This window comes from Epinephelus fuscoguttatus, linkage group LG14 (assembly GCF_011397635.1).
Source record: "Epinephelus fuscoguttatus linkage group LG14, E.fuscoguttatus.final_Chr_v1".
NCBI classification, from domain to species: domain Eukaryota; kingdom Metazoa; phylum Chordata; class Actinopteri; order Perciformes; family Serranidae; genus Epinephelus; species Epinephelus fuscoguttatus.
In genome coordinates this window covers 42,463,915-42,490,749 of record NC_064765.1, presented here as the reverse complement: position 1 = coordinate 42,490,749, position 26,835 = coordinate 42,463,915, and the positions used below count along the sequence as shown (strand labels likewise).

General features: G+C 42.5%; 1 protein-coding gene across 11 annotated transcripts in view; it reads right to left on the bottom strand.

Moving 5' to 3' along the window:
* Positions 1-26,835, bottom strand: part of nrxn3a (neurexin 3a) — a 735,897-nt gene that overhangs the window by 368,338 nt on the left and 340,724 nt on the right. For all 11 annotated transcript variants that reach the window (XR_007450902.1, XR_007450903.1, XM_049596227.1 and 8 more), the window contains 3 exons: positions 5,673-5,966; positions 3,428-3,575; positions 2,758-3,141 (listed from right to left, as the gene is read on the bottom strand). Coding sequence is in view for 9 of the 11 variants with exons in the window: in XM_049596227.1 (XP_049452184.1) it covers positions 2,758-3,141; positions 3,428-3,575; positions 5,673-5,966 (826 nt within the window). In the remaining 2 variants the exon portion in view is untranslated. The remainder of the gene's footprint in view (positions 1-2,757; positions 3,142-3,427; positions 3,576-5,672; positions 5,967-26,835) is intronic.

Below are 26,835 nucleotides of genomic sequence, written 5' to 3'. Positions count from 1 at the left end.
GATTCCCACCAGGGATGAAATAACAAGTGAAATGGCAGGTGCAAGGTTCTTCAGTAAATTGGATGCATCCAAGTGATTTTGGCAGCTGAAGCTGTACAAAGACAGCACTAAATACTGCACATTCAATATTTCATTTGGCCATTACTCTTTCCAGAGACTGCCTTTTTGAATCTCCTCTACTCCTGAGGTCTTTCACAAGATTATGGAGCACATCATAGAAGGCATTAATGGGATCTGGGTGTACGTGCATGACATTGTGCTTTGGAGGTCCATGCTGGAGCAGTGCAATGACAGGCCAACTGAAGTGTTGCAACACATCTAAAAGTATGAATTAAAGTCAAACAGAGCACAGTGTCTGTTTGGTGTGACTGAAATCACATATCTGGGAGACAAGCTGTCTGGAGCAGGTGTTGTGCGAGATAAGGACAAAGTGAAAGTAACAATGGAGGTGCCCAGGCTTTAAGATATAAAAGTTGTGTAAAGAGTGCTGGCAATAATAAATTTCATTGGCAAATTCATTCCAAACCTGTCTTCAGAAACATCTGAGACAGCTGTTGCATGATGAATTTAAGTTCAACTGGACTGAAAGTCATGAAAAAGATTATTTGCAGCTGAAAACTACATTCACAATGGAGCCAATGCAGGCATGCTATGATCTATCCAAAAAGATAAAGATATCCACTGACTTATCAAAATCGCTCATTTATCGTCTACGCATCAAGAATGATGACTGCAGTTGAATGTCACTACATTCAAGTTATGTAGTGTTTAGGACTTGTGTAAGGATTTGAGAAATTCCACAGCTGTCTATGGCGTACAACAGAGACAGACCACAAGCTATTAATAGCCATCATCAAGAAAAATCTCAGCGAGATGTCACTGTGAATCCAAAGACTGATGACAAAGCTACAGCATTATGACTTTAACCTGATCTGCACACCAAGTAAGCACACTGTGCTTGCTGATGCTCTGTCCCGAGCCACAACACACAGTGAAGCGCACAGTGAGAGCTCCACAGAGACCGATGTGAATCTCTTTGTGACCCTGATCACTAAATCACTATCCGTATCTGACATACAATCCAAGCAGATCGCAGCTGAAACAGAGACAGACACATACCCACAGAGAGTCATTAAGAATCTGAATGAGGGTTGCCCTACAGATGAATATCAACAGTGCTATGACATCGGAGCAGAGCTGAGTGTTGTCAACAGACTTCTGCTTAGAAGGAACAGTGTTGTCATTCCTCAGTCACTGAGACCAGAGATGCTGAAAAGACTGCACCAGGGACACCTCGGCAGGTAAAATGCAAGAGGGAAGCAAGAACAGTTGTTTATTGGCCAGGAATAAACGCAGACATCAACAGAATGGTCTCAAGCTGTGAGACCCATCTGAAGCATCAGGCAAAACAGCCAAAAGAGTCTATGGCAACAACAGACTTACTAGACAAGCCCTAGCAGAAAGCTGGGACTGATCTGTTCCACCAGGTAAAAATGACCTACTGGTGATTGACTATCTTTCAAATATCCAGAGGTGGCACTACTTCCCAGCATGTCTGCTACCTTTGTTATCTGACTCATTAAGTCAATATTTGCAAGACATGAGATCCCTAAGGTTGTCTTTAGTAACAACAGACCCTGCCACAGCTGCAGAGAGTTCTAGGACTTTGCTGAGGAGTATAGCTTTTGACATGTGACCTCAAAGCCCTTGTATGTCCAGTCAAATGGTAAAGCAGAGAGAGTCGTTCACATTGTTATTCACTTGAAAAATCACAAGACATAAGCTCAGAGCCATATCTAGCTCTACTGAGTTACCAAGCCTCACCACTGTAACATGGCAAGTCTCCTGCTGAGCTTCTGAAGGGACATAGTCTACACACCACTCTCCCCTACACAGCACGACAAAAGAAGCACAAAGAGGTGAGACAGAAACTAAAACATCTTCAAAAGAGACAAGTAGATAACTATATCAAGTTATTAAGAAATTAAGTTCCACTGGCCAGACATGACACAAAAAAAGCTACGGTTCTGGAGGAAACAAGTCAGAGATCCTACATTATCAAAACAGAGGGTGGTCAAAGGAGGAATCATAGGAGTTTGTTGAAAACACAAGAGACATTGCAAGAGCACACAGAAGGAGAAGATCCAGCTGTCACAGCATCAGCTGAGCCACCACAAACTGTGCCAGATAACAGCAGATCAGCTAAGCAGACACACATTACCTGTGCTGAGAAAACCTATGCATCATGTTAAAGCACCTGATAAACTGAATCTTTAAAACAAAGGAACTGAACTGGAAGAAAGAATTTAAATCAAAATGTTACACTTTAACAAGAGCAAGTTGTTCATGTTTGACAATACTGTGCTACACCTTGAAGTTGCAAGATTGCAGTTTATGTTGCTGGATGAATAGTGTCTGTGTAGTGATGGGAGTCATTAATACTTCCAGCCACTAGGTGGCAGCAAAAGTTAGCGTTCCTCCTGTCAGCTGCATTTCATAGTCGTATGAGAAGCCTACACATGATGCTATATGTAAATTACAAGCTCCGCTGCAGACCTTATTAAACGTCTGTGTTCACCAAACCCACATTTCTTTATATGTTTTATGAAACCATAAAACCTTTACTATCATTGCAATAACTGTTTTGTCTCTCCCATGCTGCTCCAGTTGTCCAGTGTGTCTGCTGTTGTAGACATTATCACCTCTGCCTTGAAGATAGTATGCAATATGGTTTGTGCTAGAAAAGAAAGCACTTACCTCTCTCACAGGTGCGTGACCAGTAGCCAGTGCCAGTGCAGTCGCAAATGAATCGATTCCAGCCTTCTTTGCAGACACCTCGGTTCTTGCACGGGTAGCTCTCACACTGTTTTCCTGGTTGCTTGTTGCATGAGGGTTTGATGCCAGCACCATTTTGTGCCTCAGCAATCTGACGGATGTCTTTGCTCCGACCATCAATGAAAAGGTCACGGATACAGCCCACATAGCCATAGTTGAGCATCGCCGTCCAGAGCTCGGTGGGCAGGATTAGGTTGGTGCGGTCATTGGGAAGCCCACCCAAGTACATGTCACCCTCCAAGTCCAGAATCTCGCTCTCACCACTGGCTGTGAATGGGGTCCTCCTGCTGTTTACAGAGATGGTTCCTGTGGTGGGAATGGCGGGAGTAGAGATTAGGTACAGGGCTGCATTGATACCAACAGTACCATTGATACTAAGACTGACTTCAGGCTATTTACATTTGTGCTATTAAGAAAAGTCAACCAATCTTCAGCATCAACAAGTCAAGACTTTGGTCCATTTCTTTTTTTTGTAAAGGCAATTCTTGTACCAAGTAATTAAAAAAAATTGTGATTTTTAAAATGTAAGGAAAAGGGTGATTTAAACTCTATTAGAGCTAGTACACCTCACTGATTCACCAACACAACTGACCTGAGCGTCCATCTCTCTGGATATCCACATGATACCAGGCACCATCATTGACCTTTGTCTGCGTGGCTTTCACCTTGATAGTCCCTGAGCCCATGTCCAAAAGAAGGTAAAGACTGCCATCCAGCAGCTCTACTGCAAAGAAATCCACCTGGACAAGGTCAAATAAACAACATATCAATAAAAGATTAGCAATCAGTAAAGGTTTAAAGTTTTGTTGTGGGAAAAAAAATGCAAGATGTGGTTCTTGTCTGTGAATAACTGATTTCCAGGAAAGTGGCATGCAAACTGAGACCTAAGAAAAGGCTGGACATGTGACAAATACAATACAGTATTGAATGTGTGCCATTAAAGAGCAACCTAAAAGCAGCTAAAAATCTTATTTTGCTAACTTGTGGTAGGAACTTCTCATGTTGCTGCAGTGATGTAGAAGTGCACAGTGTGACATCACCATAGGGTATGGGCACACTTCTTTTCTAAAATTGAAAAGTTTAGAGTTTGTTTGCAGTCTGACCACACATGGCTAAGTATGGTCAGAGGGAAAACAGACTTTAGACTTTAAACCAGAGAGATCAGCAAATTACGGTTATTGAAAAGTTACAGTTTAAGTATCACAAATCTGACTTTTTCTAAATTTTGCAACAAAAAACATTGATGTGAGATCATATTGGCACTAATTGTGAGGGCAAAGTACAGGCTTTATTTTACAAGTCCACTTATCTGGACCAGTGGAAGCACCTAGGGAAAACAACCCCTCAAAGGGTGAAGATAAATATGAAGTAGTCAAGAGATGATTAACAGGATAGAAAACTATTGAAAAAAAATTCTAATACATGTCTGATGTCTAATATCTGATACATTTGAACAAATTTACATACCCCAAAAACATTTGAATGAAACAATTTGACAAGGGAACATCCCTCTGTGGTCAGTCTAACATAGCCAGACCTTATCTTGCACTGTGTCAAGAGTGAAGAAAGGTCTGACTGAACCCATTATAATTCTGCACTAAAGGAAAAAAAATGCTCTGGGTTGTTTCCATCCATTCTTCCATCCATCCATTTTCATCCACTTATCCAGGGCTGGGTCGCATGGGCAGCAGGCCGAGCAAAGCACCCCAGACATCCCTCTTCCCAGCAACGCTTTCCAGCCCCTCCTGGGGGATCCCAAGGCATTCCCAGGCCAGACGAAATATGAAATACCTCCAGCGTGTTCTGGGTCTACCTCGGGGCCTCCCACCAGTAGGACATAGATTTGGAGGTGCTGACTCTCATCCCAACTGCTTCACACGTGGCTGCAAAGCACCCCAGTGCATGCGGCAACAGAATCACATCATCTGCAAAAAGCAGTTATGCAATTCTGAGGTCCCCAAACTTGACCCCTTCCTCCCCCCAGCTGCGACTCAAGATCCTGTCCATGAAAATCACAAACAGGATTGTTGACAAGGGACAACCTTGGCGAAGGCCAACACCCACCGAGAACGTGGTTGACTTTACACCAAGTATTCGGACACAGCTGTTGTTTGTATTTCTTTAAACCAATCATAATCATCCTGAATGACAAATCCAGGGTGCAGTGATTGTGCCCTTGCAAAATAGTGTTGGAAGAGAACTTGTTTTGATGGAACATTTCTATTTGGATGTTGAGCCCTCACATTAACTTGGCTAAATCCCCACAACAGAAAATGTAATATTAAGCAAAAGGATATTTTAGCATGTGGATCACTTGTTCAGAGGTTGCTGCTGTTTTCTTAATGCACGGCAGTGAATTAAAGTGTGGAGTGTCATGTAGCGATGTGGATTATCAAAATAAAATGCAGGAAGCCTGTTATCATCTGAAATTGGCAGGCAATGACAGGTTTATTCCTACATTCTAAATTCTGTGAGCCAGACTACTCTCTAGTGAGCCTGCCTGTGAATCATTGGCATATGCAACCTGTCATGAATAAACATTATTTTACTGCTATAGTCCACAAGCCAAACAATTTGGAACCCACTCCTCTAAACAAATTCTGATGATGTATGATGCCTGCGAAGGCTCTCAGTCATGCAGGTCATATAAGTATAAAATGCAACTGGCTTTGCTATTTTGTCTTAAAGACATCTTGCCAGTCATCCAAGAGGTTTCATTAGTTTTTCTAAACAGCAAGTTTGGTTGCCTTTGACCTAATAATCTCAGATGTCATTAGGATGGCATGTCTGAAAGCAGAGTTGAAATTAGCATGTAATCTTGGAGATAACAGACAGACCTTAGTGTTCTTCTGGCTGCGGGCAGCATCTTTGCGCTCCTGAGGTTTGCCATGGGTGAAGAGGATCAGACCGTTGGGCTCAGTTGTGCGGAAATCGAAAGAGATGGATCCCATCCGTTTGGTATTCCACTTTGGGAGGCTGATGTAGGCCTCCGGAGTCTCAAAAGAAATGGGGTCCAGAGTTGCCACATTCTCACACTTGTAGGACACCTCACCCTGGATTTTCATCTTAGGGTCCACAATGCGAGCCAGGCGGGACAACTCAAGTCGAATGTCATTGTTTTTATACACCACCTGTGATGGACAAGGATAGTATTATAATTATTTTTCTATTCTGGTATTATCAAAGATACTCCTGCCACTTAACCAAGTACTTCTGGTAACATTTTAAATTAAGTGGGGATCAACAATGGTTAATACAACAAGCTGCTTTTTCATTTTCCTCATTGCACAAGCAAAGATCTAAAAATAACTAGAAAAGTTACTAGTGTTCTCAGGATAAATGTGATGCACAGTTGTGGAAATTATTTTTCATTCATGCTTACATATATTCAAAAGCCTGTCTACTGGGACTTAGACCGTACAGTATGACAGTGGTTTACCACATCACCAAAATCCACCACTGGATTCAGTTGACAGGTCTTTAATTCATAGATTAACACCTGACAAAAAACAACAGTTTATCAGACTATATTTGATATAATGTGATAAGTGATGTAAAGTTATCTAAGAAGATAAAACAAAATAGAGTAACCTAAACAACTATCATAACATATAAACTAGTAATTTAAGCAAGCATTTCAGTAGTGATGGAAATTAACTATTATTCTGTCACTTTAGAATCAGCATCATCCCTGCACTGCATTATTACCACACTACCAGCACGGCACACTTAGGTTCGTTTGCATTTTAATTTTTACATCCAGGAGTTGTTGTGTGTATCAGCCAGGCACAAGGCCAGCAACAGGCATGGGCAGCACTGGCCTATCCACATTGCTCACCCAGCCAAGTTATATCAAAATACATTTTGTAACATGTAACATTTTGTAAGGTAACAGCACTGTATCTACAATTTCATTAAAGTAAAAAACAGAACTGCTGCCTGGATTATGTTCAAAGATAATGTTTCTTTGAGTTAATGAAACACTACATTTTTGTTCCATGCTGGTTTCACAAGGAAGTGGTCAGGTGCACAGCGAACATAGAAGGTGCAGGACTATGACACCAGAACCCCAGGTTTCCATGCAGACTCCTCTCTGTGGTTGTGTTTAAGAACCAAAAGCACTTTGGTTAAGGTGAGGGAAAGATCGTGATTAATAAAAAAGGGTAGTTCTAATAACAATAACAACTAGAGCTGCAAGCAGTTATGAACAGGGGCCAAGCCCCCCCGTGCTACTCGGTCCCCGCGTCCCGCGGAGCCCATGGAAGTTGTCCCCGAAGGACGACGGGCTCTGAGCGAGCGCATGTTTATGAATGTGTCATTTAAAATGTGGAAGTTACAGGCAAAACTGCCTTTGCATCCGTTATAGCGCCACCTATAGACCGACTTGTGACGAATTTGGCACAAAGCCTCTGGATGACCTAAGTTTGATGTTGAAAGCATCTACTTTGAGCGAAAAATGAAACAATGTGTGTTTTTTAGCTAGCAAAAAAGATTGTTTGGTTGTAACAAGCGCATGTTTTGGAGTGCCAAAATTCTTTTGATAACTTTTCATCAGACACATCTGGAGATTCTATGTGCAAAGTTTCAGGCAGGTGGCACTTAAAATGTAGGAGGAGTTCGAAAAAGTAGGTTTTGGACATGTGGCAAATTAGCAAAGAGAATGTGCAGCAGAAGTGGGCGGGGCCTATGTCAGACAACCCAGCTCTATCCAGGGAACACATGGATATAATGTTTGTGAAAGTGTCGTTTAAAATGTGTAAGTTGCAGGCAAAAACGCGTTTGCATCCGTTACAGCGCCACCTAGTGGAGTACATGTGTAAGATCCGGTACGGAAGATCTGTGTCCTATTCTATATGTACCCTTAAAACTTCAAAGCCCTCAGCATAATAGTTTGGTTTGTTGTTTATCTTGTATTAAGCCACGCCCACATTGACCAGTCATGACCACCTTCAAGATATGGCCTAAGATTTGGCCCTACATCATACCAACCGAATTTCGTAGAAATCGGTGCAGCCATTCAAGAGATATAAACTTACCATATTTGTAGTGCCCCCTAGTTGCCAAAAATCGCCAAATTCGGCTCATACCCTCACAGTCTTATGCCAACAGCCAGCCTGTTATGTTCAACATGGCTGCATCCCAAGTCTCTTAATTGTATACTGCTAACTCCTGACTTGAACCGGAAGTTGTTCGGGGTCCGCCATCTTTAAGGCCGTCTCATGTCTCTTATTCCTGCCAGTAAGGAGTTAGCGTTTGTCGTTAGGAGGGATCTGTTAAGTGGGATGAGTAAGGTAACACGAGAGGTTCCTAACAGGAAGTCTTTTTCAGCTTGAGGCCCTGACGTATAAATACCCGCCCCCTACATCTGGCTCATTTGAACGAGATGGCGGAGAAACAGCGCAAGTGTACCCGTTACATGCATTCTTTGCAATGAAACGCTGTAATTCACATGCCTACGTGACTACAAAGAGTAACATTAATGATATTTCGTGCAAGACTGTCATGTTGTAATTAAGTTTATTTCATTCACAACCTGTTGCATTGTTCAGCGGACTGTCGGTGATGTGTGGCTGTTAAATGTGCAGCTGCTCATGTCCAGAACCACACGTGTTGATGTAACACCACGCACGCACGCACACACACACACACACACACACACACAAACAGATTTGTCCATCATTAATTGTCCTGCATGTCATGTGAGTGGAATAATGTTTAATAGCCTGTAGGTAATATTAATTATTAATATTAATTTTAATTAATATTATTACTTTCATTAATGCTGTTGTAACCTACTGTCATTACCGTCTGTCCTGCATCTCTCTCTCTCTCTCTCTCTGTCTCTCTCGCTCTGTCTCATTGTGTCATACAGATTACTGTTAATTTATTATGTTGATCTGTTCTGTACGACATATATTGCACGTCTGTCCGTCCTGGAAGAGGGATCCCTCCTCAGTTGCTCTTTTTGAGCTTTCTACTGTTTTTTCCCCTGTTAAAGGGCTGAGTTGGGCTTGGACAGCGGAGAGAGAGAGAGAGAGAGAGAGAGAGAGAGAGAGAGAGAGAGAGAGAGAGAGAGTGTGTCTGTCAGAGAAGCGCACTGTGTGAGGGTGCAACAGCAGCACTAACACACAATGCTGCTGTCCATGGTTCTCACTTCTGAGCTTGGCTGTGTATACCTCACATCAGGTTAATTTGTTGTCGTTGTAAGTTGTACATGTGCAGTTAGCTCCTCTTAATTACAAGAAATAGGAGCTGTCGGGGCGCATCTCTCCTGCGCCCAAAGCTGAGTGCAGCTGAACAAATAACGTTAACGGTGGGTTGTGAGCCCTGCTGTATTTCTAGGCTGTAAAACTGTGAACGTTTGGATTGAATGCATAGCTAACTTGAGGTGCATTATTATTGTTATTATCGTTATTATATCGAACAATCAAATCTTCCTGTTGACATAACTGAAAATATGCTTTACATGTCATTTTGTTGTAGGGAGCAAGGAGCAAACGGAAGAGTTCATTAAACTCTGTGGTCTGTTTACGGGGGCCAAAAACACTGCCACACTTGGATGGAGGTAACTGTTAAGGCATAAATAAATAGCCCATTTGTACTCTATACATACTTGTATGTAACAGTTACTTAATTTAAAATGAACCCAAATCCTGTACAAAGAAAAAATATAATCTTTAGATCACATTAAGTGAATGTTGTTTTTGGGTCGGGGTGGGAATTTTATGTCTGTCCTGATGTCACCTTTTGTGAATCTTTACATATCTGTGATAATGTGATTTTTTTTTGTGTTTGCCTTTTGTCATGCTTCTTTCTTGTTTAGAACAATCCTGCAAAAAATGGGCCTGGAGGGAAAGGTGGAGCCCCAGCAGGCCAAAAAAAAGTGGGACAACTTAAAAAAAAAATACAAAGTATGTGCAGGTTTGGATAATGATATGGAAACTACATTTGTTTTACCTAAATTAATAAATGATAAAGAAACGTAGAAAAAACCTCCAAGGCACCCTCCCAAAGTTGTTAAAATGCCTTTATTCTCGTGGCATGGTCATATAAACCTTAAAACCACAGTCCTTCGACGCATTTCAGCATCAAGCCTTCATCAGGAAGTCAAATTAATTTTCTTCGTTCTCTTTTCTTCGTTTCTTTATCACTACATGAATTGCATTGCAAAGAGCACCTCAAACATATTTCTTTTTGAGTCCATGAAACACTCCTTTTTCAATACTTTTTAAATAAATACTTTAAAGAAAACTGCTGCTGTTGTGATTCATTTCTCTCCTTAGGAATGCAAAGATCCAGGGACAGGACAGGGGTCAGCGGGAAGCCCACTGCTGCCACCTGGCCCTGGTTTGTCCTCATGGATGAGGTTATAGGACAGAGGCCTTCGATGGCACCTCCTGTCCTAATTGCCTCCATCCCTGAGGACACACCAGGGCCAAGTGCTGCAGTGGGTGAGCAGCAGCAGCAGGGGGAGGAGGAGGAGGAGGAGGAGGAGGAGGAGGAGGAAAGGCAGCCAGGGCCAGCAACAACAGGCAAAAGAAAGAGAAGAAGGGGAAGAGATGATGAAATTATAGACCTGATCAGGGAAGACATGAGGTTGCAGAGGGAGGCAGAGGAGAGGAGAGAAAGAGAGAGCAGAGAGAGGATGGAGAGACTTTTAAGCTTATTGGAGAGGATGGTTGACAGACAGTGATTTTTTTTTTTTTTTGGATGTTTTTTTTCTCTGTTCGATTAAGTTCTGTGTTTCTTATTTAAAGTGTTAATTAAAAATATTGTATATAGTTCTAAATTAAAATCTTGTAACCTTGTTCCATTTTCTGTTCTAAATATTGTATATAGTTAAATTAAAATCTTATAACCTTGTTACATTATCTGTTCCATTTCTTATTTACAACTAAAGTAAACTTTTGAACTCCTTTTCAGTGACAACACAAGTAATTTATTTTTTCTGTGATTAACAAATATTTACAAAGATACAATATGAACATTTATAACTATAACTATTGGGTATTCTTAACATGTACAACTATTTACAAAAGATCAGAAATTACTATTTGTAGAGAACATATATACAGTTTAATTATTGGCTGAGCAGGAGTCCCTGGTGGTGCTGCTGGACTGGATGGGATGCCACAATAAAGACCCTGGAGTCTTCTGGCTGTGAGTGGGACATCATGTCAGGGGTGGGGGATGCATGTCTCCACTGTCCACCACATCGTCCATCAACGGGGTTTGCAGGGCCGACGCAATCAACGGCTGCCATGTCACTAAAAATGTTTAAAAGAGAGGCAAGAATAAAACACACAAAATACTACTGCACAACTTTTTAAACCCACCACAAACTACTTCAACAAACAAAACTTTACAAAACTTTACTTGCCCTCTAAAGGTAATCATGGTCGAGGACACCCTCCTCCAGGGCAGACACCTCTGCAGACAGCTGGTTCCGCCACGGAGCACCACTGACTGCCTCCAGCCCGTTCTCCCCCTCATCCTCCGGCATGTCGTCCTGCACTTCATCCTCTGGGGCCATGATGTCACCAGCACCCAGGCAGATTGTTGTGCAGGACGGCATATGCTGTTATGACCTGGAGAAAAGAAGAAAAAAAAAAAGATTAATTTAATGTAAATGTAATTTAATTTTAATTAATGTACTGGTATTCACCATTTAACAATAATTCTGTTGTGTCATGACATACCTGAGGCACAAAGGTGTGGTGCACCTCCAGCGCTTGGAGGAAGATGGCCCTAAACCTCGTCTTCATCATCCCAAAGGCACGCTCTATGATGGAGCGTGCCCTGGAATGATGGCTGTTGAAGCGCTGGGCTCCCACACCTTGTACCGGCCGCTTGTAGGGAGTGATGAGGGGGAGTGGATGTTGGAGGCATGGGTACCCACCGTCTGCCAAGATGAAGTACCCTGGAGGAGGGTAGATGGCACGCCTGTACAGTGGGCTGTGCCGGAGTACCCTGGAGTCGTGCACCGACCCCGGCCAGCCCACGTACGTGTCGATGAAGCGGCCCTGATGGTCACAAACTGCTTGCAGAATTATAGATGCAAATAGTTTGCGATTACTATAGCATTGACCATCAGGGCCGCTTGGTGGCTTGATCCTGACATGGCAGCCGTCGATTGCTCCAGCAGCTTTTAGAAAAGCTCTGTGTCTTGCCAGCCCTGCAAACCCCTGAGTTACTGCCGCCAGGTCGTCAGCGGTCTTGGGGAGGTAGATGACCCTGTGGCGAATGGCCACCACCTCCTCAGTAACTTGATGACCGATGCGGTGAACAGTGGAACAAGGCATCCCAAACGCCCTTGAGACCACCCTGTATGATGTCCCACTCGCCAGCCAGAAGAGAAAGACCAAGGTCTTTATTGTGGCACCCCATCCGTGTCGTCTTTCCTGGTGGAGAAGGTCCAGCAGCACCGCCAGGGTCTCTCTGCTCAGCCTGAAATCTCGCCTGGTGTCATGATCATCAAAAAATATTTGGAGAACTGGAACATTCATATTGATGCGGCAGTACATCGGTCTTGTCTGGATGGGGACAGGAGGGTAAGAACAGGAGAACATAAATGATTAAAGCAACAATAGCTATTTAATTTTAGTTAATAAGACAATGCTAGTTAATGCTATACCTTACATCAATAATGCTTTATTTGTCCATCTATCCACTTTGGCTTCTCAATATGGTTTTGATGTTTAATGACACATTTTAATATTGAATTAAGTCAGGGTTATTTACAGGGTTCATACACATTTTACTATTCAATTCAAGCACTTTATAAGCCCTTTTAAGCATTTAAACTAAAATCCAAGCACTTTTCAGACCTTGAAAACACAGCATTAAAATTTCAACATTTTCAAAGATTTTAAGCACCTGTACGAAATCTGTATCAAGTGTAATGGTTAAATGACATGAACCACATATATATATATAACGTTATGTAGCGTTTGTCACTTAACGGTATCGTTTATTAACGGGTATATTAATTACCTTGAACTACGCTAGCTATGTATAAACATTAATGTGGGTTAAAATAACAGGTTTAACATTACCTCCCCATGGCTCTCTCCCAGCCGGAGATAAACGAGCCGCCGGTGTCGCTGTCGCCGGAGCCCCCTCTCCTCTTCCTCCAACAAAAAATATATTAAAAAAAACAAAATCAAAACCTCTGGCTCCATTGTCTGTTATGTTTTTGTGTCATCTGTCCATTATGTTTCCGTGTCGTCTGTTAAGTTGTCTGTCCGTTATGTTTCTGTGTCGTCTCTTAAGTTGTCTGTTATGTTTTTCGTCTTTCCTGGGCTTGGGCGGCAGGAGTCATGACGTCGTGACGCAACCCAGAAATGCTCCGTAGGCTAGACTGTCCCATTTAACAACGTTACCCGTCCTTCGGAGGTGCCTAGGCTGCGTAGGCCGGGTCCTCCGAAGGATGCAGACCCTGAACTGGGACACAGCTCATATTTCTGTGAGTTTGTGTGGCACAGCGGTTGCCATGGTAATAAACTAGGTGCACCTGGCAGAAGAGCAGAGAGAGAGACACACAGAACACAGAGAAGAGAGCTCTTTTAGAGGAGATTTAACTCCTCGAACAAATTCTTCGCATACCCAAAGCGTTGGTCCCATCATGAAAATAAAGTGATGGTGAGAGACAGCCACTTGTCATGAACGTACGTGTCGTGTTTTATATTTCTCGAGTCCAAAATGGGGTCACAGGAGTGGGTTACAAATGTGTTGCACCTCAGCTGTTTCCAGAAATTTCTCCTCTCAGATTACATGGGAGTGAATGAGAAAAAAATCGGCGCTCCCTTCGCTTTGGAGCCGCTCAGCAAAAATGTGTACATGTCACAGATTCCATGTCAACATTTCTGTGAGCAGGACAAATTTTCCTACGTTTTGTGGTATAAATTGTGTATGTACAGTGAAAATTGTGGCTGTATGAGCAAGTTGAAGAGAAAATTCAAGTATGAGTAGAGGGCTGTGTGTGTGTCTGTGTGTGCAGCCGTTGCCATGGCGATTCCTGACTTGCCTGCGCTTGAGGGGCACACAGACAGCTCATGAGAGAGCAGAGGAGCAAAGGCTGTTTTTAATGGGTTTTCACTCCTCGAACAAGTTCTTCCCATACCCAAACCGTTGGTCCCATCATGAAAATAAAGTGATTGTGAGAGACAGCCACTTCTTGTGAACGCACGTGTCGAGTTTTATATTTCTCGAGTCCAAAATGGGGTCACCAGAGCGAGTTACAAATGTGTTGCACCTCAGCTGTTTCCAGAAATTTCTCCTCTCAGATTACATGGGAGTGAATGAGAAAAAAATTGGCGCTCCCTTCGCTTTGGAGCTGCTCAGCAAAAATGTGTATGTGTGACAGATTCCATGTCAACATTACTGTGAGCAGGACAAATTTTCCTACGTTTTATGGTATAAATTGTGTATGTACAGTGAAAATTGTGGCCGTATGAGCGAGTTGAAGAGAAAATTTCTTAATTAATTTTCAGCTGCTCGTCACTCTAGTGATGACATCACTCACTCTAGCTCACGCAATACACACCCATTATAAAGTCTGAGAAGGGCTGAAAACTTCATGTATTTTAAATTGATTTTGTAGAAAAACTAAAAGAGATATTGAAAATTTGAATTAGTTCCTGAAAGTCGACAACAGCGTCAACATTTGAGAGTTGGAATGGAGTTTCTACGTCAATTTATGAATTCGTGATGTGTGGGTGAAGATGAGTGAGTTTGAAGGATTTTCTCATTGACTTCCATTATAACAAAGTTTCAGAAATTGCTGAATATTTTTGAAAGTTTGAATGGTATTGAAAAGTTGAATCATATGTAAAATGTCAGCAAAATGATGAATATTTTCCATTTTGAATGGAGTTTCTAGCTGAAAGTATGAATGGGTAGTCACAGTTTGAAAAAAGGTGAAATTTTTAGATTTTTGAGGATTCCGTAATGCATTCTCAATGGCAAAAGGATTTGGGAAAAATCGGAAATATCTCGGAAAGTATGAACGTTAGGAAAAAACTGAATACATCCGTGAATGTCCTAATTCAGCTGAACGTTTTCATGTTTGAACGGTTTTAATCTGTTGAAGTTTGTGGAACTAGTAGCGGTCCAACCGTTTCTGCTCCATCCGCTTTAATAGAAGTCGGAATTTTAACGTTGAATTCCCGGGAAAACATGAACATTATGGAAAAATTTGAAAGTTTCCGATAATGTCCTCATGAAGCTGAATCTGAAGAAGTTTGAATGGTTTGAATCGGTTGAAGTATGTTGAAGATAATTGATGTTGAAAAACGCGGCGGAAGAATAATAATAACTAGAGAAGCAATTTCTGAAGAAATTGCGGGTGTGAATGCTGCGAGCTGAAGCCACGCTGCAATGCTGCCTGGAATACAATGAAGTTTGAATGATTTGAATGTTTGACAGTTTGTTGAAAAGCTGACTCCACACTGAATAGCTGCCTTTGATAAAATAAAGTTTGAACGATTAGAATATTTGAATGTTTTACTGAGATTTATGAAATCCAATATGGCCGCCGCCTAGTGACGCCACAATATGCAAATTAGATGAGTTAATTTACTCCCATCAGATTCATCTTCCTTTATTTTGAGGATGAGATGACTAAAACAGCAAAAAACAAAAGAAATCTGCTGTGCAAATAAAATGCTGTTTTACTGAGATTCATGAAATCCAATATGGCCGCCGCCTAGTGACGCCACGATATGCAAATTAGATGAGTTAATTTACTCCCATCACAAACTTTGGGTCATGATGAATAGTTTTCTCATTTACAGTATGCCTTTATCTCTCACCAATTTCAAGCGAAAGCCTTTTGAAATGTTGAAATGAATATTTTCCTCAAATAACTCTGGCAACTAAAGGGTTAAAATGGAGACTCTGCCCCTGTCATGTCTGCATGTAAGATGTAGACACGCACATACACACACACACATCATGTTTCTGTGAGTTTGTGTGGCACAGCGGTTGCCATGGTAATAAACTAGGTGCACCTGGCAGAAGAGCAGAGAGAGCTCAGATTCCATGAGCATGAAGATGAGCATGAACATGAGCTCCTGAATATTTTTGCTTTTTTGGATGTTTTAAAGTGAGATAAACTACTATTCTTCTAAGAGCTGGAAGAAAACAGAAGAGAAAACCGTTGTTTTTAAAAAAAAATCTACCAAGAAGGAAAAAAAAAAAACAGCAAAAACCTCAGAAAACAGTGATAGACTGGAAAACAACGGAACCAACTGCCAAACTGACAGTTAGCCTAACTGTCCAACCAGCAACAAAAAAAAGGTCAAGCAAAGAGGAGGAAAACAGCTGAAGACGCAAGTGAGTGAAACCATCAGAAAGAAAATATAACATTTAACAAGAGGACACAAACATTGCTGAACACTAAATAAACTTAAGCTAGCATAACACAGCTAGCTGTAAACAAGACCCTTAGCAACTGTTGCCAAGGAATTTAAATAGCAGCAGTTCAACAGCAGCAGAGCCTGATGGAGTCCACCAAAGGCTGTACAGAGGCTGTTCCTCTCCTCTATCCTCCTGATGTAACCAATGAGACTGCCAGGAAGGCATTTAAACAAAAACTGCTAAAAGAAAGACCAGAAACCCTGTTTTCTGATCTTTACAAGACCGGGGAGGTCAGCAACCTGATCCTCTTCACAGACCAGCCGCTAGCATGGCACTCTGCCATCAGTGCCCACTACCCCTCTGTCAAAAAAGAGGGGATCTGTAACGGCTGGAAAATAAAAATAAAAGAAGCAGAGGATTCAGATGCTTTCATGATGACAGTAAACTTATACAAGAATGGGACTATCATAGTGCAGGGGAACCTCAAACTGTTTGAGATGGACTTCCTCCTTATAAAGGAAAGAGCCCAGCAGGAGAGATCTAGCTCCACTCACAGTTCCCAGGTCCCAGCTCCCAGCTGCCTAACTACTGAGCAGCCCCCTGAAGAGAAGGAGCCCACCAGCCCAGAGCAGGTCCAGGACCCCCAGCTGAACCGCACCATCACCGAACTGAAGGTGAAATTCACAGAGCTGGAGAGAGAACTTGTACAACTGAGAGAGCTGATCAGCCAACAGCCATGCCAGCCCACCACAGCTCAGCCTGATCCCTGTACCATCAGCACAGAGCTGGGCATGCTGAGGCAGGACAGGGACAGCTGCAGGAGAGAGCTGAGCCTGCTCAGGACTGAGATCAGAGAGCTGCATCAGGACAGAGAGCAGCGTCTAGCAGCACTGACAGCTCTGACAGAGGAGGTGGAGGAGCTCAGAGGAGAGAGAGAGGAGCACAGGAGAGAACTTACTTCTCTGACAGAGGAGGTGAAGGAGCTCAGAGGAGAGAGAGAGGAGCACAGGAGAGAACTTACCTCTCTGTCAAAGGAGGTGGAGGAGCTCAGAGGAGAGAGAGAGGAGCACAGCAGAGCACTCACCACTCTGTCAGAACAGCCTCAGGAGAGGTGGAGCTACACAGGACCTGGATGAAAAACTAGACCACAACCAGGACCCTGTGAGCAGCCAGGACCCACCAATCCAAGAACCTACCCACACCCCCAGCTCCACATCCAGCCCACAGACCAGCACCTCCCCTCATTCCACCAGACCAGCACAACAGAGAAGACAGACATTGTCCTCCTCATCGACTCCAATGGAAAATTCCTAAATGAAAAGAAACTTTTCCCCACCCACAACGTGGCTAAAATCTGGTGTCCAAACACCCACCATGCCATAGACCTGCTGTCAGAGGAGCGGCTTGGATCTCCGAGTCACATCATCATCCACACTGGCACCAATGATCTGCGGAGCCAGCAGGAGAGGGTGTCAGAGTCACTCAAGAGAGTGACAGAGAAAGCCTCCACCACCTTCCCCAACAGCAGAGTGGTCATATCCACTCTGCTCCCAAGGAAAGACTTCCACCCTGACACCATCCACAGGATCAACAGCAGCCTGTCCAGAGACTGTGCACAGAGACCCAATGTCCACCTAGCCCACCACCCCACCCTGGACATCAGCTGTCTCTACAACCACGTCCATCTGTTTAAAAGCACAGTCCCCATCTTCGCCCAAACACTGAAAAGCGTCGCTCTCAACAGAGACCAATCCACGGCCTGCAGAAAGAGCACATCAGCCCACAACCCCCACAGAACACCAAGACATCCTCAACCAACATCCAGACCAACACAATGGAGACAAGACCACCCTCAGCCCCACCCACATCATGTCCAAATCAGACCCCACAAAGGCAACCATGATCCCCCTCAAGCCAGACCACAGTCACTCCTGTCCCTAGGGGCCCCACCCCAACCACAGCGACAAGAGCCACACCCTGGCCCACTGAGTTATGCCCAGGTGGTCCGGAGAGCAGCAGAACCAACCTTAACCACCCCCCCACACAATGAACTGAGGGACATTCAGCAGATGCTCAGCCTGCTTTGCTCTCATCTGATTGGACAGGTACCACAATAGACACTGTATGAATTATTATTAGAGTATTTCTTGTGCTCATACAGTTAAAAAAAAAAAAAAAAGGACATTTACACTGTACCTTTTATAATATGTCATGTAGATACTCTTAAATTATTTTCTTTGACTTAGTAGTTTATCTCATTTTGATCACCAAATGCAGCCTTTTGAGTTTTAAATGAAATCTAAATCTTTTGTCATCTCTTGTTTGAATGTTCAGGGTCTGAGATCTTCTGCTCTTGGCCTTAAGAGCAGGACCTCAGACTTTATTAGAGAGTTAGAAAATGCAGATGTGTTTATATTGCAAGAGACTTGGTGTAGAGGAGATGTCTCCACTGGTTGTCCCTCAGGCTACATAGAGATAATGTCCCCGTCCACCAAACTAAAGGGAGTAACACAAGGAAGGGATTCAGGGGGAATGCTGATCTGGTACAAGGCAAACCTTGTACAATACATTGAATTAATCAAAAAAGGAGAATTTTCAATTTGGCTCAAAATCAAAAAAGACCTTATCACCACAGATAAAGATGTATTCCTGTGTGCAGCATATATCCCCCCATCACAATCCCCTTATTTTAATGAAGACAGTTTCTCCATTCTCGAAGATGAGATTAGTTACTTCCAGGCCCAGGGAAGTGTACTGATCTGTGGAGACCTGAATGCCAGGACTGGTACAGAACCAGATTTTATCAGCACACAGAGAGACAAACATATACCTGGTCAAGTCAGCATCCCCCTCCCTTCACACCCCGCAGAAACAACTTTGACAAAACTGTCAATAAAAGTGGGCAGCAACTGTTACAGCTCTGCCGAACATTGGGTCTGTACATGGTTAACGGTCGGCTTCGAGGGGACTCATTCGGTCTTTACACTCATAGCTCTCCTCTTGGCAACAGCACAGTAGACTATGGCATCACCGACCTAGACCCCTTCTACATGAGAGCATTTACAGTCAGCCCCTTAACCCCCTTATCAGACCATAGTAAAATCACACTCTACATTAAAACGACAACAAACGACCCTCACACAGTAGAACCCTGCAATCTGACCTACAGAAAACAACCTTATAAATGGACAAACAAAAGCAAAGACGAATACCAGACAGCAATCAAAAATCCAGTCTTTCAATCCCATTTAGACTGTTTTCTTTCCACCTCGTATCCCCTCAATCAGGACGGCCTCAGACAGGCTGTACAGGACATCTACAACATATTTGACCATGTGGCAGACTTGTCCAGTCTGAAAAGCGCCAGCACCACAGACCAAAAGACCCGACCAATGACGAGTGGTTTGACACAGAATGCAGACAACTGAGAAAACTCTCAGAAATGTGTCAAATCAAAAACACAGACAACCTGACAACCCTGAGCTCCGCCTCCAGTACTGGGAAACACTGAGAGTATACAGAAAAACACTCAGAACTAAAAAAGAACAGCATGTGAGGCATCAGTTACAAATAATTGAAGAGTCCATTGACTCTAATGACTTCTGGAAGAAATGGCACTCTTTCAGCAAACCACAAAAAGAAGAATCGGCTATTCAAAATGGTGACATCTGGAAAAATCACTTTGAAAGTCTGTATACTGCTGTTCCCCTGAATTCGGCCCAAAACAATCTCCTCAACAAATTACAAATTTTAGAATCAGTCATTAAAGACAACCAGAACCCCCTAGACTACCAAATTACTGAAGCAGAGCTGCTGGCTAAAATCCAGGCACTGCAGCCAAAGAAAGCCCCAGGTCCTGATGGCATTTTAAATGAAATGCTAAAATTTGATGACCATAAATTTAACATTGCCATATTAAAATTATTTAACCTTATTCTGGGTGTCGGACATTTCCCTGACCTCTGGAGTGAAGGAATCATCACACCAATCTTTAAAAGTGGAAACAAATTCGACCCAAACAATTACCGAGGCATCTGTGTCAGCAGCAATCTGGGAAGTTGTTCTGCAGTATCCTAAACAGCCGACTGCAAGACTTCCTCAGAGAACATGATGTCCTGAGCAAGAGCCAGATAGGATTCACACCCAAACATAGAACAACAGACCATATCTACACCCTTCACACCCTCATTAATAAAGACGTCCACCAAAACAAGAGGAAAATCTTCTCTTGTTTTGTAGACTTCAAAAAAGCATTCGACTCAATTTGGCATGATGGACTGTTCTTAAAATTAATTGAGAAGGGTGTAGGGGGGAAGGTCTATGACATCATCAAAACCATGTACAGTCATATGAAATGTGCTGTTAAAATTAACAACATGGAAACAGATTTCTTCCCCCAGAGTAGAGGAGTAAAACAGGGCTGCAGTCTCAGTCCCACCCTCTTCAACATTTATATCGATGAATTGGCCAAATCACTAGAACTATCTGACATCCCTGGTCTCACTCTGTCTGACACACAGGTTAAATGCCTACTGTTTGCAGATGATCTCATATTGCTGGCTCCATCAAATGAAGCACTACAACAGCAACTGGATCACCTGCAAACCTTCTGTCAGACCTGGGCCCTGACAGTTAATCTGGACAAAACCAAAATTATGATATTCCAGAAACGACCCAGGGGTCAGGGAAACCAAACCAGGTTTTTCCTGGGCTCTCATGAGGTGGAGCACACACACGACTACACATACTTAGGACTACACATCACGTCCACGGGAAACTTTAACCTGGCTGTTGATGATCTCAGAGAGAAGGGAAGAAGGGCTTTCTATGCTATAAAGAAATCTTCAAACATTAATATACCCATTAGAATCTGGCTCAAAATATTCAAATCTATAATTGAACCAATTATTCTGTATGGTAGTGAGGTGTGTGGTCCTCTTGCAAATCAAGATTTTGAAAAATGGGACAAACACCCCATCGAAATCCTGCATACAGAGATTTGCAAGAGCATCCTGAGAGTGCACAGGAACACCCCCAACAACGGGTGCCGAGCTGAGCTAGGCCAATTCCCCCTTTTAATTAGAATTCAAAAAAGAGCCATCAAATTTTATAAACACCTTAAAACAAGTGACCCCAACTCCTACCACTACAAAGCTCTGCAATGCCAAGAGGAGAACATGGAGAAGAGCCCCCTCAGCCAGCTAGTCCTGAGGCTCAGCTCCTCTAACAACACAAGACCTCAGCACAGCCCTCACACAATCTGGACCCACCAAATTATAGAGAAACAAAAGAACATTACATTAACTATTGGACATCGACCACAAAACGCAAAGCAAACTTCAGTGTTATTTGGCTCTAAATAGACAGTACACGGTGGCAGAATATCTGAGCACCGTGACTGATGAGAAACTGAGGAAGACTTTGACCATGTACAGACTCAGTGACCACAGCTTGGCCATAGAGACGGGCAGACACAGGCAGACCTGGCTGCCCAGAGAGGACAGGTTGTGTGAGCTCTGTCCACACAGACAAGTGGAGACAGAGACACACTTCCTGTTGCACTGCAGCAAGTATGAACACATCAGAGCCGACTTCCTCTCAAAAATAAAACATAAAGTCACTGACTTTGATTCTCTGCCTGATCAAACTAAAATGCAATACATCCTTGGAGAGAACAGAGTCAGCAGCTTAGCAGCAGCAACATATGTCAGGTTATGCCACAGCCTGAGGGACAACCATCACAACACCTGACACACCTGTCTATATTTACAGTCCTTGTAACTCACCATCTACATTTTTCTTTATTCATTTTTTTCCCTATATTATATATTGGTGTATTGTATTGTAGATTGGTGTATTTTGTATTATATAACATATATTTAATCTTTTTTTTTATAGTTTTCTGACTTACTTTTATTATTGTACTTTATTTGTAAATTTTTAATGTCTTTGGCAATATTGTTAATCTACAGTCATGCCAATAAAGATTATTGAATTGAATTGACAGACAGAACACAGATAAGAGAGCTCTTTTAGAGGAGATTTAACTTCTCGAACAAATTCTTCCCATACCCAAACCGTTGGTCCCATCATGAAAATAAAGTGATGGTGAGAGACAGCCACTTCTCGTGAACGCACGTGTTGTGTTTTATATTTCTCAAGTCCAAAATGGGGTCACCAGAGCGAGTTACAAATGTGTTGCACCTCAGCTGTTTCCAGAAATTTCTCCTCTCAGATTGCATGGGAGTGAATGAGAAAACAAATGGCGCTCCCTTCGCTTTGGAGCCGCTCAGCAAAAATGTGTACGTGTGACAGATTCCATGTCAACATTTCTGTGAGCAGGACAAATTTTCCTACATGTTGTGGTATGAATTGTGTATGTACAGTGAAAATTGTGGCCGTATGAGCGAGTTGAAGAGAAAATTCAAGTATGAGTAGAGGGCTGTGTGTGCGTGTCTGTGTGTGCAGCCGTTGCCATGGCGATTCCTGACTTGCCTGCGCTTGAGGGGCACACAGACAGCTCATGAGAGAGCAGAGGAGCAAAGGCTGTTTTTAATGGGTTTTCACTCCTCGAACAAGTTCTTCCCATACCCAAACCGTTGGTCCCATCATGAAAATAAAGTGATGGTGAGAGACAGCCACTTGTCGTGAACGCACGTGTCAAGTTTTATATTTCTCGAGTCCAAAATGGGGTCACAGGAGCGAGTTACAAATGTGTTGCACCTCAGCTGTTTCCAGAAATTTCTCCTCTCAGATTACATGGGAGTGAATAAGAAAAAAATCGGCGCTCCCTTCGCTTTGGAGCCGCTCAGCAAAAATGTGTACGTGTGACAGATTCCATGTCAACATTTCTGTGAGCAGGACAAATTTTCCTACGTTTTGTGGTATGAATTGTGTATGTACAGTGAAAATTGTGGCCGTATGAGCGAGTTGAAGAGAAAATTCAATGAGTAGAGGGCTGTGTGTGCGTGTCTGTGTGTGCAGCCGTTGCCATGGCGATTCCTGACTTGCCTGCGCTTGAGGGGCACACAGACAGCTCATGAGAGAGAGGATCAGCAAAGGCTGTTTTTAATGGATTTTCACTGCTCGAACAAATTCTTCCCATACCCAAACCGTTGGTCCCATCATGAAAATAAAGTGATGGTGAGACAGCCACTTGTCGTGAACGCACGTGTCAAGTTTTATATTTCTCGAGTCCAAAATGGGGTCACAGGAGCGAGTTACAAATGTGTTGCACCTCAGCTGTTTCCAGAAATTTCTCCTCTCAGATTACATGGGAGTGAATGAGAAAAAAATCGGCGCTCCCTTCGCTTTGGAGCTGCTCAGCAAAAATGTGTACGTGTGACAGATTCCATGTCAACATTTATGTGAGCAGGACAAATTTTCCTACGTTTTGTGGTATGAATTGTGTATGTACAGTGAAAATTGTGGCCGTATGAGCGAGTTGAAGAAAATTTCTTGATTAATTTTCAGCTGCTCTTCACTCTAGTGATGACATCACCCACTCTAGCTCACGCAATACACACCCATTATAAAGTCTGAGAAGGGCTGAAAACTTCATGGATTTTAAACTGATTTTGTAGAAAAACTAAAAGAGATATTGAAAATTTGAATTAGTTCCTGAAAGTCGACAACAGCGTCAACATTTGAGAGTTGGAATGGAGTTTCTACGTCAATGTATGAATTTGTGATGTGTGGGTGAAGATGAGTGAGTTTGAAGGATTTTCTCATTGACTTCCATTATAACAAAGTTTTAGAAAACGCTGAATATTTTTGAAAGTTTAAATGGTATTGAAAAGTTGAATCATATGTAAAATGTCAGCAAAATGATGAATATTTTCCATTTTGAATGGAGTTTCTAGCTGAAAGTATGAATGGGTAGTCACAGTTTGAAAAAAGGTGAAATTTTTAGATTTTTGAGGATTCCGTAATGCATTCCCAATGGGAAAAGGATTTGGGAAAAATCGTAAATATCTCGGAAAGTATGAACGTTAGGAAAAAACTGAATACATCCGTGAATGTCCTAATTCAGCTGAACGTTTTCATGTTTGAACGGTTTTAATCGGTTGAAGTTTGTGGAACTAGTAGCGGTCCAACCGTTTTCGCTCCATCCGCTTTAATAGAAGTGGGAAATTTAACGTTGAATTCCCGGGAAAATATGAACGTTATGGAAAAATTTGAAAGTTTCCGATAATGTCCTAATGAAGCCGAATCAGAAGAAGTTTGAATGGTTTAAATCGGTTGAAGTATGTTGAAGATAATTGATGTTGAAAAACGCGGCGGAAGAATAATAATAACTAGAGAAGCAATTTCTGAAGAAATTGCGGGTGTGAATGCTGCGAGCTGAAGCCACGCTGCAATGCTGCCTTGAATACAATGAAGTTTGAATGATTTGAATGTTTGAAAGTTTGTTGAAAAGCTGACTCCACACTGAATAGCTGCCTTTGATAAAATAAAGTTTGAACGATTAGAATATTTGAATGTTTTACTGAGATTTATGAAATCCAATATGGCCGCCGCCTAGTGACGCCACAATATGCAAATTAGATGAGTTAATTTACTCCCATCAGATTCATCTTCCTTTATTTTGAGGATGAGATGACAAAAACAGCACAAAACAAAAGAAATCTGCTGTGCAAATAAAATGCTGTTTTACTGAGATTCATGAAATCCAATATGGCTGCCGCCTAGTGACGCCACGATATGCAAATTAGATGAGTTAATTTACTCCCATCACAAACTTTGGGTCATGATGAATGGTTTTCTCATTTACAGTATGCCTTTATCTCTCACCAATTTCAAGCGAAAGCCTTTTGAAATGTTGAAATGAATATTTTCCTCAAATAACTCTGGCAACTAAAGGGTTAAAATGGAGACTCTGCCCCTGTCATGTCTGCATGTAAGATGTAGACACACACATACACACACACACATCATGTTTCTGTGAGTTTGTGTGGCACAGCGGTTGCCATGGTAATAAACTAGGTGCACCTGGCAGAAGAGCAGAGAGAGACACACAGAACACAGAGAAGAGAGCTCTTTTAGAGGAGATTTAACTCCTCGAACAAATTCTTCCCATACCCAAACCGTTGGTCCCATCATGAAAATAAAGTGATGGTGAGAGACAGCCACTTCTCGTAAACGTACGTGTCGTGTTTTATATTTCTCGAGTCCAAAATGGGGTCACCAGAGCGAGTTACAAATGTGTTGCACCTCAGCTGTTTCCAGAAATTTCTCCTCTCAGATTACATGGGAGTGAATGAGAAAAAAAACGGCGCTCCCTTCGCTTTGGAGCCGCTCAGCAAAAATGTGTACGTGTGACAGATTCCATGTCAACATTTCTGTGAGCAGGACAAATTTTCCTACGTTTTGTGGTATAAATTGTGTATGTACAGTGAAAATTGTGGCCGTATGAGCGAGTTGAAGAGAAAATTCAAGTATGAGTAGAGGGCTGTGTGTGCGTGTCTGTGTGTGCAGCCGTTGCCATGGCGATTCCTGACTTGCCTGCGCTTGAGGGGCACACAGACAGCTCATGAGAGAGAGGATCAGCAAACGCTGTTTTTAATGGATTTTCACTGCTCAAACAAATTCCTCCCATACCCAAACCGTTGGTCCCATCATGAAAATAAAGTGATGGTGAGAGACAGCCATTTGTCGTGAACGCACGTGTCAAGTTTTATATTTCTCGAGTCCAAAATGGGGTCACAGGAGCGAGTTACAAATGTGTTGCACCTCAGCTGTTTCCAGAAATTTCTCCTCTCAGATTTACATGGGAGTGAATAAGAAAAAAATCGGCGCTCCCTTCGCTTTGGAGCCGCTCAGCAAAAATGTGTACGTGTGACAGATTCCATGTCAACATTTCTGTGAGCAGGACAAATTTTCCTACGTTTTGTGGTATGAATTGTGTATGTACAGTGAAAATTGTGGCCGTATGAGCGAGTTGAAGAGAAAATTCAAGTATGAGTAGAGGGCTGTGTGTGCGTGTCTGTGTGTGCAGCCGTTGCCATGGCGATTCCTGACTTGCCTGCGCTTGAGGGGCACACAGACAGCTCATGAGAGAGAGGATCAGCAAAGGCTGTTTTTAATGGATTTTCACTGCTCGAACAAATTCTTCCCATACCCAAACCGTTGGTCCCATCATGAAAATAAAGTGATGGTGAGACAGCCACTTGTCGTGAACGCACGTGTCAAGTTTTATATTTCTCGAGTCCAAAATGGGGTCACAGGAGCGAGTTACAAATGTGTTGCACCTCAGCTGTTTCCAGAAATTTCTCCTCTCAGATTACATGGGAGTGAATGAAAAAAAAATCGGCGCTCCCTTCGCTTTGGAGCTGCTCAGCAAAAATGTGTACGTGTGACAGATTCCATGTCAACATTTATGTGAGCAGGACAAATTTTCCTACGTTTTGTGGTATGAATTGTGTATGTACAGTGAAAATTGTGGCCGTATGAGCGAGTTGAAGAGAAAATTTCTTGATTAATTTTCAGCTGCTCTTCACTCTAGTGATGACATCGCCCACTCTAGCTCACGCAATACACACCCATTATAAAGTCTGAGAAGGGCTGAAAACTTCATGGATTTTAAACTGATTTTGTAGAAAAACTAAAAGAGATATTGAAAATTTGAATTAGTTCCTGAAA